The sequence below is a fragment of the Macrosteles quadrilineatus genome, unplaced genomic scaffold, assembly GCF_028750875.1.
Source record: "Macrosteles quadrilineatus isolate MER2022 unplaced genomic scaffold, UCM_ALF_1.0 Scaffold_8__2_contigs__length_117827958, whole genome shotgun sequence".
Classification (NCBI taxonomy): Eukaryota; Metazoa; Arthropoda; class Insecta; order Hemiptera; family Cicadellidae; genus Macrosteles; species Macrosteles quadrilineatus.
The window spans coordinates 107303460-107316995 of record NW_026542601.1 but is presented as its reverse complement, the minus strand read 5'-3'; the positions used below and the strand labels follow the sequence as shown (position 1 = coordinate 107316995).

At 31.6% G+C, this 13536-nt stretch overlaps 1 protein-coding gene across 1 annotated transcript; it reads left to right on the top strand.

Annotated features, from left to right (window-relative positions):
- Positions 1-3405: 3405 nt before the first annotated feature.
- On the top strand, positions 3406-12316 carry LOC129001688 (uncharacterized). Its single transcript, XM_054429082.1, has 4 exons — positions 3406-3518; positions 5835-5865; positions 9443-9806; positions 11974-12316. Exons 1-4 carry the CDS (start codon positions 3483-3485, stop codon positions 12194-12196), a joined length of 654 nt encoding a protein of 217 aa, XP_054285057.1. The 5' UTR covers positions 3406-3482; the 3' UTR covers positions 12197-12316.
- Positions 12317-13536: the final 1220 nt, after the last annotated feature.

Sequence of the window (13536 nt, the reverse complement as noted above, 5' to 3'; positions counted from 1 at the left end):
AAATTGATTAAACTCAATTTATTAAAATAATAAAAATAAAAATATCAATTCTCTTTAAACCAGACAGGTTAGATGTAAATCCTGAGAACCCTTTAGCAAGTAGATCACTCAAACACTGGTTCAGGACGCTTAAAAAGTTCATATCTGACTCAGAAGTTGCTGAAGAGAGAAAACTTAACGTGTTGTTAATTGTCTTTCTTATGATAGCTACGAATACATTATGCAGGGCCAGGGGCAAAAAGGATCAGAGTCCATTTTTGTAGATATTTTTAATGCCGTTTTGTAGACAGAGTTTAGTAGAATACAACCCTATTTACATTTAGTGGAAATAGGGATTAAATAATTCATCAAATAAACGTTGTAAATGTGAAGAAAGATCATAGTCTTATGTGTCATTGGGAAGAAAGCTCTGAGTCCAAAAATGGGTGGTGGGGGTAATAGGGATTTCTTGCTTTCTGTAATGTTTAAATGTTTTACTTGTTTGCAAATTATGCAGGAATAATAGTTCGTGTAAAAAAAAAACATTATTACTCTAGTGAACTTTGTCGTTTTTAGTGCAATAGATTCAGATGAGATTTATGGTGATCCTAGTATTGATGACCAAGAAATTCGTTCTAAAACGTTGAGGAAAAACAAAACGATTTAAAAACTATTTAAAGGTTTTAAGATCATAATGAAGGGGACGACGTTTTAACAGAGAGTTTATGGAAATTGATAGTTATGATAAGCGAAATTATTATTAAATTGGCCAGTTAAAAGACACAGGGATAGGAAATTGGACAACCATACGAACATCAATTTATTGTTCTTATTCTCCTAGAGTCAGTCTAAATGTTGATGGGATTCTACAGAGTGTGCCAGTTTTTTACAAGGCATTTATGGGTTTACATAGGATATTGGGCAAGAGAGTCCAGACAATAAGGGAATCTTAGCACTTTTAGGTAAGGTGTCAAGTGATGGGTAAGGGAAAGGTGAATTTTTGCCAAGTTCAAAGTTAGCCCTGAAATAAAAACCACTGTACATGACCTTATAAAGGCCTTAAGAGAAGAAAATCTCCCTACTCACTAAATTATACTAATTAAATCTTTCGTTTCGAGGTGATTGTATTACTAAATTGATGTAAGACGATTTTTTTTTAAACGGACTATGATATTTTTTCGTCTATTTCTATATGTTCCACGTTTGAGTCAGCAGTTTAAATTTTGCAAACTATTTACAATCCTGAGAAAAATGACATTTATACTCGACAAACTGCAAGCATAAGAAAACAGACAGTTATCTACAAGAGCTTAAACTTCTATGTAAGGACTACAATTGTTATGCCATTGATGGAAATACTTATCGAGACTAAGTCGTGAAGTCACATATTGCAACACTTCATCAACATGACCAGACCAACTGGGTGAAAATGTAGATCCTGAAGTCAGCTTCTGTAGCAAAAAACTTGAAACAGAAGTGTTTCTTCTGCCGTGGATGGCTTTATTTTACTCGAAAAAACTCCTGCCAATGATACTACTTGCTCTGGTTGTAAGAAAAAGGGACATTTTGTGAAGGTATGTGGGTTGATGAAAGCTCAAGGCAAGACCTTCAACGCCTCTTCTTTGCTAGTATCTACTCTTTCATGTGCAGCTTAGACTGCCAAAAGCGGTTAGTTGTGTGGGGTTATATGAATAAAATACCTGTTGAAGTTTTGGTTGATACGGGGAGTACCGATAGTTTTATAAACAGAGCTGATCTTATGGCAAATGATTTTTATGTAATTCCAGAAGAGAAACAGGCATCTATGCCTTCAACAACCCAAAGTCACCGATAATAGGTTATGTTTCTGTGAACTTAGAATGTTCTGACCATAATTATAAGTGAGTAAAACTGTTTGTTATCGACAATCTGTGCACTGACATATTGGTCGGACATGATTTAATGGAGTTGCATTCTTCAGTAAACCTAGATTTTGGAGGAGATCAGTTACCTCTGTCCAATTTGTAATGTTGCTTGTGCTTCTGTTGAACCACCATGCCTTTTTCATAATCTATCACCTGATTACAAGCCTATTGCAGCTCAGTCTCGCAGGTATTCTAATGATAATGATCAGTTCATCAATTCTGAAGTACAAAATATCCTTAAAAGTGGTATAATTGAAGAAAGTTCATCTTCCTGGCATGCACAAGTGTTTGTTGCCAAAGGTTCATCTCGTAAAAAGCGATTAGTAATATATTATAGTCAAACTATAAATAAATTCATATTAGCTGCCTACCTCATGCCTAGTATTGAAAACATAGCTAGTAATATAGCGGAAAATAAAGTATTTAATACTATAGATTTTAAAGAATCTTACCATCAAATACCAATATTGGAACATTGAAAAGCAGTAGAAAAACTTTGTCAATTCTGTAGGGTTCCACCTTCTTGAGAGAGGAATAGCCATAGATTGTGAAAAACAATCTTGATGGTTCTGAAGCCCAGATCATTAAAGGTGGAACAACAGTACGCCACATGAAAGGTTTTTCATCCCCCCTCGGTGATCCCTTCATGGACCCTCACTGCCAGCTTGGCTCATGAAACAAAGACCGAACTTCTTAAAAAAAAACGTCCCGCAATACAGATTTGATCATTTAGTTGAGGAAGTAGAGCTGATGGATGCTAACTCTCATTATACCTTGGTAGAATACAATCATGGAAGAAAAACTACTGTATCCCTCAAGCACCTATATCCAAGGGAAGATATAACTCTACTAGAAAACCAAGGGCTCCCAACGCTAAAAGATTATTCTCAATCGGTGAGAGATGGATCACAACCAAATGTCATTCTAGAGCCTAACATCAATCTAGAACCGAATGTCAATCCAGTATTGAATGTCACTCCAGAACTTGATATCCAATACCATGATGATTATCAACCGGACCTCGTTCCCGACCGTGACTTTGAAGAAAACCAACCTCTAGAAAGGCCGAATAGATCAAGAAAATCTCAATAGAAATTATAGAATAGAAAGTAACCTCGATGATTACACTGTTTAACGGTTGGGATGTTTTGGACTACTGTTCATTTATTTTATTTATTAAACAGTTTTGTACTTCTTGTTTGTCTTATAGATTCGTTTACCTTTCCAGCTATGTAAGAATTTAAAAAAGGTTCATATATAAGTTATTCACAACATGTTATTAATTAATATAAAAAAAATCATTTTTATGTTATATAATTTTTATTTTGTTCATAATAATAAAATTGTTTATAAAAAGTTTATGTCATGCTTATCATGCGATATTTTTTAACATAACTGACGGGTTTTAATAGGTGTCTTTACCGAAAAATACACATAAAATTCTAACATCGGTAAAAACTAAAACACAATTAATTTTTCTATCTGACATGTAAGCATTTAAGTGAGTGGCATTGACGCCAGACACACCACAAGTGTTCCACTAACTTTTGCGAAATCAACTTTGAGTGCTCGTAGTCAACCATTTTACAGTTTCTCACCATGACTGCATCGGTTTTGAGCTCAATTTTCTTACTGGTAAGTAACTTTTGTTTATGTAGTATAACTAAATCTTTTAGCATTATAACTGAAATAACCTTTACCCGAGTAGCAAGACAACGTGATCTTAGAAAAATCTTTCAATGATGTAAAATCTTTTACTAAACTTTGTAACACTTATCCTCTTGTACATGTTAACAGTATCTAATTGATTCGTTTTCAATGACTTTTCTTTTTCTCCTCTACTCTCAGGTCTTCTGATATTTTTACCTCCCAAGCTCACTGAATTCGAATTATATACAGCAAGAGGTCGTCAAAATTTGGGTTGAAGGTAATCAAATTTAATGAGTTTGCGAACCAACATGATTGGACCTTGGGAACAGGGGTTTAGGGTATTTTATTGGGTAAAAATTGGTTTTCTCATTTTTGGACTAAAAAAAAAACAACTGCCTTCTAAACCATTTTGAAGAGCTTAAAAACATTAAAATAATTTAGTATATTGTATTGCTATCGTATGGTTACTGGTTATTTTAAATAATTGGTTACTTATTTATTTATTTATGGTTATTTATTTATTTATGGTTATTTATTTATTTTGTTATAGAAACAATTAAAAAAATAATTTAACTGTTGCAGTTGGCTTGTAAATGGATATAATTTAATTATTAAATTTTGGCAAATGTATTTATTTTACCTTATACCATCCTTATATATAATTCTGTAAGACAACATTTTTACCAGAAAATTGTGAACGTCTGGTAAGTCGCAGAAAAATGGGAGGGGTCTTAAATTAAAGGTCTTGACCCCAGGGACTCGGAAAAAATAGCATAATTCCCATAAAGTTACTAGAAAACTAGATATAACGTAAAATGTTCTCCATAAGAATAGCATTAGAAGCCATTTACTGCTGATTTTTGTTTACTTCAATACAGCTGATCAGAGGATCGTAAATTTATCATCAAGCAATGTTAACATTGGATTACTACTTATTTGCCAGTCAATTCTGCAAGACTACAATGTACTATATAAAACCAGGCTAAGACTTTTTAGTTACAAATAAATTATTTTACTGTAAAACTTTTCAAATTTGTGTATTTTTTACGTTTAACATGAAATAACCACACTGACTAAATAATAACGATTCAAGATTAAAAATGGAAAACTTTGCTTTGTTTTTATTTCAAAACATATGTTCTTGATTTATCCTACACTTTCTTTATTTTAAATTTGAGATTTATTGTAGTGTTTAATCAATATTTTGTATGAAGTGGAATAACCTCAACGTCCACTCTTAGAAAATAACCTGGGAATGAAGATGGAATAGGTAGGAAATTTATATTTTTTTATTAAGTTAGTACTATGACAAGCTCCAATGGGAGGAAAACAATATTGATTGGAGATTTTAAACAGGTAATGTCTGTTGCTTGCAAAAGAGTTAAGAATCAACTGATTTAGGCCTTATTCGATTGAATATGTAACACTCCAATCGCACCTGTAAGAGGAATACCATCCCATAAACTTACACTAATAATTAATTGTGGTTTTTATGTTGATCAGAAAAAAAAATCTAGGGTTTGGTCAATGGGATCCCTTTACTTTACACTAATGTTGTTAAACCTTAACAAAAGGAATATACACTTAGAAATATTAACTGGGAAGGGATGCTAATTTAGCGGTTTTGGACTAGAACTAAGCTTACCTAAACACACCTTTAATTCCCCTTTCATATTTGACGTGGACAATTTCCAAAATTCCAATCAGGGAAGTCTTTTTTTATCACCATTAACCACAAGACCAAAACTACCTTAAACGGTTAAACCTATGTAGTGATTCGAATGATTTATTGAAAATAACATCAACAAAGGCAAATAAAGATAAACAACAAACTGATTTTACACAAAAGATATGGCTTACAGGGATATCTATTTTGACACATAGATAGATGATACATTTCTCAGTTTGTTTAAATGATAATATTAGAGTCATTTGTTACATATTATTGAGCTTTTTAGGGACTTATGTCCCTACAAGCCACTAGTTATTCTTGTCAAACATGGTCAAAAAAGCACTGTTTACCTTTTAAATGGTAGCAAACCTAAGTACTTGTTTAATATAACTTGTAATTTAAATAAGAGATAATTTTTTTTAGAAATATTTTAGTACAAATCCAGTAAAAAAAATGTATTCCCTTAGTCTGCAGGTTTGCTGTGGCTGATTTGTGTTTATCGTAGCGAGTACGGTTATCTCTTAGAATTAGATTTTGGTTTGTAAGTTATATGCTTGGCTGACATAAATTGCAAACCTTTACGAAAACCCCACTGTATAAGCATATGCTAACGTTTTGTGTTGTTGCAGTTCTTTCCGATTGTTTGCAATGCTGGTCAATGTAAGTATTTCAAATTAACTGTTATTATGATTTAATTAGACCAAATGTAAAACGATAAGCTTTGCTTACTCGTATCCGAATAATATAATGTATGTATATAATATATATAATATAATGAAACGTATGGATGTTTGTGTGTGAAATTCCATCACGTGAAAACTACGGGATCAATTGAGCTGACATTTTGCAGACTTGTACTTGATAGTCTTGAGAAACACATAGGCATATTGTTGTGAAAATCCTGTAGGATACACGCAAGAGCGTTCGTTTTCAGAGTGAGTTTGTTTTCAGTTTCGACAACTGGAGTGGATTGATTGATTAGGCTACATTATCTTTGAGTTAACTCTTTTAAGTCATTGGAAATTATGACTATTATTAGTTTGAAATAACGCCTGTATTACTTAGCAATTGCTTGATTTCGAGCAACAGGAGCACTAGTTTAATAAATAATTTGTGATATTGTGTGAATGTTTGATCATTTACTTTTTTCCAAATGTTAAGAAGCAGTGGTAGAATAATATGGCTATGGTAGATGCGTTATACTATTGCATACCGTACGTTTGAAGTATCAAATTTTATCAAACCATGTCCTTCCCCATTGCAAACGCAGATCACTTGTATAGCTGCAATAAGCATTTTATACATATGCGCCAACCCCGTACGGAGGACGAGTACTCTGCTATTTCAGACATAAACGTTGTAATTAATACAAATACGTATTTACTAATATTATAAACATAAAACGTGTTTCCTGCAATTAATTACAATTTATAACAATATTTTTGGGTATTTTATATACCAAATTTTGTTAAATGCTAGTTTAACTGGATATAAAAATACATCCCTCCAACATATGAAACAGATTAAGAAGAATAGCAAAACCTTCCTCAAACACACATGCATGCACACATAAAAAAATATATTTATGAAAGAATAACAAATGTATAAAATTTTGTTATATAATCTTTATCTTTGTACAACTAAATCTAGAGTTCTACTGGACCGATTTTATTAATTAATGGGTCGTTGGAAAGCTTAATACGTGTAGATTTGCAAATAATTATGACAAATTGTTTTTGTTATAATTAATGGTGATTTATGGTTAAAGAAAAACATGTTTTCCATAAGAAATACATTAAAAAGGGTGTTTGTCGCACTTTTTATTTGTGTGCGACTTTTGGCTGCTTTTTTTAGTATTTCCAAGAAGTGCATGGTGTCAATTTGTAGGAGATTTTATACTCTTTCAGAATATCATTTTCCACTTTGGTTGATTTCCTCACCATTTAAAAGTTATTTGCAAAACAGCTAAGCAACCTCCGAAAATTTAGTAATGAGAAAATACTTAGTTAGGGATATTTTTGTTAAACTTTGTACAACTAAATCTAGACTTCTACTGGACTGATTTTGTTAAATAATAAGTCATTGGAAAGCCCAATTTATGTAGATTTGCAAATTATTATAAAAGTGTGATTTTAGTAAATATTTGTGGGGAAAAAGTAAAAATAACAAAAATACATAAAAAACTGCTTTTTTCAAGTTTCTGTTTGCAAGTTTCTATTTGTAGCCAGATTTTGGCTGTCTTTATTAAGTATTTTCAAGAAATGCATAACAGTTGTTTGTAGTAAATTGTATTCTCTTTCAGAATATTACATTCACTTTGGTCGATTTCTCCTCCATTTAAAAGTTATTGGCAATAAGCTAAGTAATCTCCAAATTTGTAATGGTGAGAAAATACTGAATTAGATATATTTTTGTTAAACTTTGTACAACTAAATCTAGACTTCTACAGGACCGATTTTATTAATTAATGGGTCGTTGGAAAGCCTAATTTGTGTAGATTTGCAAATAGTTATGCAAATAATAATATAATATGCAATAATAATAATATAATAGTAATATGCAAATAGTTACGAAAGTTTGATTTTATTACATATTTGAGGTGAAAAAAGATAAAAAACAATAATACATTTAAAATGCCTTTTTCCCCCAAGTTTATATATCCAAGTTTATATTTGTAGTCAACTTTAGGCTGCCTTTATGGAGTATTTTCAAGAAATGCATAATAGTAATTTGTAGGAAATTTTATTCTCTATCAGAATATCACCTTCCACTTTGGTCGATTTCCTCACCGTTTCAAAGTTATTTGCAAAAATGTTAAGCAACCTCCCAATTTATAGTGGTGAAAAAATACTGAATTAACGATGTTGTTGTTAAACTTTGTACAATTATACAGTTCTACTTAACCAATTTTATTAATCAATAGGTCATTGTAAAGCCTAATTTATATAGATTTGCAAATAATTATGAAGGTATGATTTTGTAAGATTTACTAGGTTAAACCCATCAAAGTAGACAGTTACTGTTGAGGTTTTAAGCAATATCGTTTGACTATAAATCTATGATAAATTACTAATTTTTTTTTAACAATTACGGTTGTTCGTGATTTAGCAGCACGCTTTAGGTACGTCCAATCTTAATAATCAATCATTCAAATGGAAGCTGGTATTTCACTGAAGGTTCTTAGGTCAAAACAAATAGGATAACTGACTGTAATTAGAAATGAGTAAATATATCTAAAACTAAATTCCATATCCAAGATATAAATAAATTTGTGTTTTCTGATTGAGCGATACAGTATCTTGAACTTAAATGATTAAAACTATCAATATCTCAAATGAAAGCCTTTATTTCTAGAAGTATTTTTAGACCAAGACATATTAAATAAGTTAAATAAAAATAGAGGTACCTATCATTTATTGCAGATAAGTTCTAAAACGATTATAATTATTGTTGATTCGTGATTCAGCAGTGTGTTTTAGCATAGATTAAAAGAAGTACTCCTTTTAACTATGGTTTTAGGTAGTCCGATCTAAATAATTAATAGCTCAAATGAAAGCTGGTATTTACTAAATGTTTTAGACCACAAAATATAGGGTAATGTAATTAGAACTGCTAGAATACATCTTTAATTGAAGTAAAAATTCCAAAAAAATCTAATTTATATTTTTTGTCGAGTAATACGTTAGATGAATGAATGATGATGCTTGATGACAAATATGTGCTTCCATAGCTTTTTTTAAGACCAATATTATGAAAATTGGTCCGGTAGAAGAGCTAACCTGACTCGGAAAGAAAAACCAATAAATTATAGATGGCAATAATTATTAGATCACCAGTATGCATAATCTAATCATATGAAACATGTGTTAATAATTTAACAGCTTATTGTTATATTGTTATTGAATTGATTTTTCTTTGATTAAATGTTGTTGTTAACCATTTTCATTTGGTTTTAAAGTGTGTTCCTTATGTTAAGAGTGTGATTCCAATTCGTTATGTGCTTAATCTGTACCATTAATATTAGTGAGTAAAGTGGTGTATGGATTTCATAACCATTATTTTACTAGAGACCGTTGTATTTAACCACAACGGGCTCTGTTACTAGTTGTACATATAACATTTGAAATGCATGTAAGTTTTTATTTGAACCTAAATAAAATAAATTACAATTTGATTTTCAATAGCATCGTAACTTATTCTTTCAGTATTAGCATATTGATATTCATATTTTTTTCAGATGCAGTTTTGATAGAAAACATGGACAAAATCCAAGCAGGAAGCCCAAAAGAGCTGTACCAATATGAAATCAGATCCAACAAAATATTGTGTGCGGTGTATGAAGCCCCTTTTGTGCTCGATCCCGGTCTAATGGCACTAGTTCAATTCAACAGTATTGCGTTTGTTCATGACCTACTTGCAAAGAAATTATTGAGAGCTTTTGCAAACAATAACTGCGATGACTTTGCTACTAATCTGTATGCAAATGGCCACTTATTAGAGTTCCGACACTCTTCCGGAAGTGTGGCAACAATAACCTACGTTTCAAATTATCCGAGTCAAGGGGGACAGTCCTTTAGGGCATCAACATGGAAAAAATTTAGGTATGCATTACACGCATTCATCATGAATAGTTTTTCTTTAAATTTGACAATCTAAACACTCCTCTAATTGTTCACCTAGTCTTCTTACACCCCAGTAGTCACAAGTGTAAGTACACACTATCAAGAGCTAATTCCAAACATATTTTAACTCTCCCATCTAAGTGAAGGCGTATGACCACTATAGGTGTATAGTATGGTTTACATATGTTGTAACAGGTAAAAAAAAATTAATTGAAATATTATATTTCATTGCTAGGGCCGAAAGTGGCATTTTTCGTCATGCGCTCAAGTTTTTCGGTCAAGTTTTTCAAGTTCGGCTTCGCCTCACACAGGGAACCCCAATTTCACGTGCGAGGTGAAGCCAAGTATTTGAGAGCTATTTTCACGTACGAGGCGAAGCCGATGACGGGAATATTGGAGCAAGTGCCGGATAACAACTTTCGGTAGGAGTTATGAACTATACTTTTCATCACGACGCAAAAATACACAAACACAAATTAGCATACCTCAGTAATACTACAACTAGTTTATTTCTCAATTAATTTGATTTGACATTAAAATAAAATAAAATCTTCTAAAAGGAAACCTACGTATATCTCTCAATAAATTTTGTTCAGACATGAAAATTAAAGAATAAAACAACTTTTAACAATACATACAGCTGATTCAAGTCATTAAATTAAACCGTAACAAAACACTAGCGCGCGTAGAGAATAAATGGACAACTAATTGAGAGCGAGGGAAAGTAAATTTAGAGCGAGTGGAAATCAGCTGATCGATTTTCCTTGGCCCTAAATTAGAGCTTGGGAAACGAATAATTTCATTGATGTCAGCTGTTATCGAAAATAGTTACTTTCGTTACGGAGTGATGAAAATAAATTTCTTAACATAAAATACATTACACATTGCCTTACGCCAAACATTTATTTTTTAAGTTCACACACAATCTAAAAGAGTGCATTGATATTATTCGTAAAACTGCTGAACTAAAATTTGTATTAATCAATGTTATAGTGACTTAAGTTATATTTACAACTAGATAAGGAAGGACAAATAAAAAGATGCCAGTGAATCGTCTTCGCGTGCTTAGCTGAAGGAACGTACCAAGACACATAACTCATTGTATAAAGATTTGCCACAACTTTCTGTACCAAATGTAGACGTTTGTATAAAACCAATTCGAACCCAATATTGTAAACTGTTCTAGGACTAAGATATTAGGCTACTAAGTAATTTATTATGTTGAAATTTAACCCTTTAAAAAAATGTTTTTTTTCTGAGATATATTTTTGCACCTGAGGTTTCTGTGTCACTGGTTTAAGCATTTTAATGTAAGAAAATATGCCTAATCATTTTTGTCTTTTTATTCAAACTTGTTGAAAGAACCTAATAACCGAGACATTTTTTTTATTTCACTTGTTGTACTATAATATAATGGGTAAACAGGTTGGACAATTTGTATTACAATGAGATGGACCCTTGAAATATTTGTAAATAATTTTGAATCATAACATGTAATTATGTTACGAAAATTATTGTTCAGCAAGGGCTTATAAAACAATTAGGTTCCAGGGCTCACTTAATCAAGCAATACAAAACTTCAGAATTTTACACTTTATTCAAATAAGTTTGGTATTAAAATAAAAATGTAAAGGGTTAACAGGCCGTTTAAATAAGTTTTGTATACATTTCAGTTTTGTGAATATATATTTGTTGTGGTACTAACTACAAGTATCTGTGTACTAACTTAACGGTTTTTGATTCTTGATTTTCACGGGTTAACTAAAATTATAATTATTTGTTATTTATCAATTAAACATACTCAGTCTCTTCATCCGCACACGTCTATGGTCAAATACATATTACATGTACGATACAACAATAATACCTATTCCTATAAGTATATAAGTCCTAGCTTCATTTCGAATGTGTGCTCTGTCAAAATAATATTATTGTTTTTTTTTTATTATTATTGATTTTTACCCACAAGAGAGAGATAAAGATTTGTGTGGGCCCTACCTATTAATAGAGACGGTTTAATTTAAAATTAAATTATTAAATCCTTGTGCTAAGAGGATTGAGGAATTGAAGAATTACTATAACCACTTTGATTGGCAAAAAAGTGAAAAATTACGTACGATCTAACGTATAACTTTATTTGTTTTAGTTGTGCATTGACAAGCGGGGATCCATCTAAGATCGATACAATTTGCAAGAACCCTCGAGAAGAGACGTTTCCACCACCAAAATCTGCCAACTCTCGGGTCACCGTAAAGCGTCCTGCGGGAACATCTCAGCCCCCTCCGAATACCAGTGCTTCTGGAAGAAGCACAAAACGCTATAAGTCCACAGATCAGCAACCAGGAAGCTCAACATCGTGGAGGTACTAGAAAACACGAGTAAATCTTAAACCGTGGGGTAATGGGTAACCATGCATTAATTTAACAAGTGCAGTTAATTTGTGTCATGTATTCTAAATGATGAAATAAATGTAAAGATGTAAAATTATACACAGCGTTTGTATTTCCTGACTTATGAATAGAGACCTCTCACGTGATTGAGACTATAATTGCTTATTATAAATATTATTTTGCTTATATTGTATAATGTGCAGTATATTTAAAAGCGTTTTAAATTAACTAGAGTGAGATATAAATATGTCGCAGAATTAACCCATTTAAGGTGATTGAATAAAGCACGGCAAAACTGTAATACGGTTCTCATAAAAATGATACGTGAATAAATGGTTCGACTATTCATCGTTATATGTTATCATGTTGATTTCTTTTGATTGAACAACGGAATATGAGTTATAGAAATGATATGATCATCTTGTCCATGGAAGTAATGGAAATAAAACTAAAATATTTAATACTGTGTCATCCTTGGATAATTATAATTTGTTGGACGAAAGGGGAGACCTACAAACAAGACTATTATAATGGAATTGAATGGGATAACACTTAGCTGTATGTTACATGAGCTAATTAAGATTTTAGTACTATGTTAAACATTCCTAAAAGCTCAACATTTAATAGTACAAAAATAATAGCTCAAATTCGAAGTGAAATGTAAGTGATAACATTTAATAACGTTGAAATACCTAAAAACTTCATAGTCTTGGTATTAAGTTTGTTTGGACCAGTTTAGCTAATGATAATGACAAACCTAATAGCATTTACAACATTTTATGTTTTTCTACACTCGTTTTTTATAAATTCTACCGTATTTATTTATTAGCCTATCATAAAATAAGGTAAGCCAAACGGTACTAAATAAAGCTAAACCTAACCACCGCAGAACGTGTACGAGATTTTTCTTAAATAGATCTTACGCCTTAAAGGTCCATATTCAATACAGGTCTATACAATCAATATTATATGGCGTTAAAACGATATTCAATAAGATATAGGCCTAAATATAGAAATGATTAATCATATACTAGTTAGGTAGGTTCTCTGTGGAACTACACCCAGCCTAATCTGTTATAATTTGTCATATAGAACGGATATTGTGACCTTTGATACATCCACAAACATAGGCATGTTGCAACAACAGGATCATAGGTCATTAAGAAACCAAACTGTTATCAAGTTGACTTATAAATTGATTTAACGTTTTGTCTATCCGTCAAAAGGTTAGGCCTACAGATAAAATAACCAATATAGGTCTAGTTATAAAGTGTTAAGGTTAATACTACACATTTGATGAAGGTTTGGTGTACTATGGT

Excerpts from the sequence above, each read along its gene's own strand:
- LOC129001688 (XM_054429082.1), top strand. The coding sequence starts at position 3,483 with ATGACTGCATCGGTTTTGAGCTCAATTTTCTTACTG. Across the intron at positions 3,519-5,834 it reads TGAGCTCAATTTTCTTACTG|TTCTTTCCGATTGTTTGCAA; the intron begins GTAAGTAACTTT and ends GTGTTGTTGCAG. Across the intron at positions 9,807-11,973 it reads TCAACATGGAAAAAATTTAG|TTGTGCATTGACAAGCGGGG; the intron begins GTATGCATTACA and ends TATTTGTTTTAG.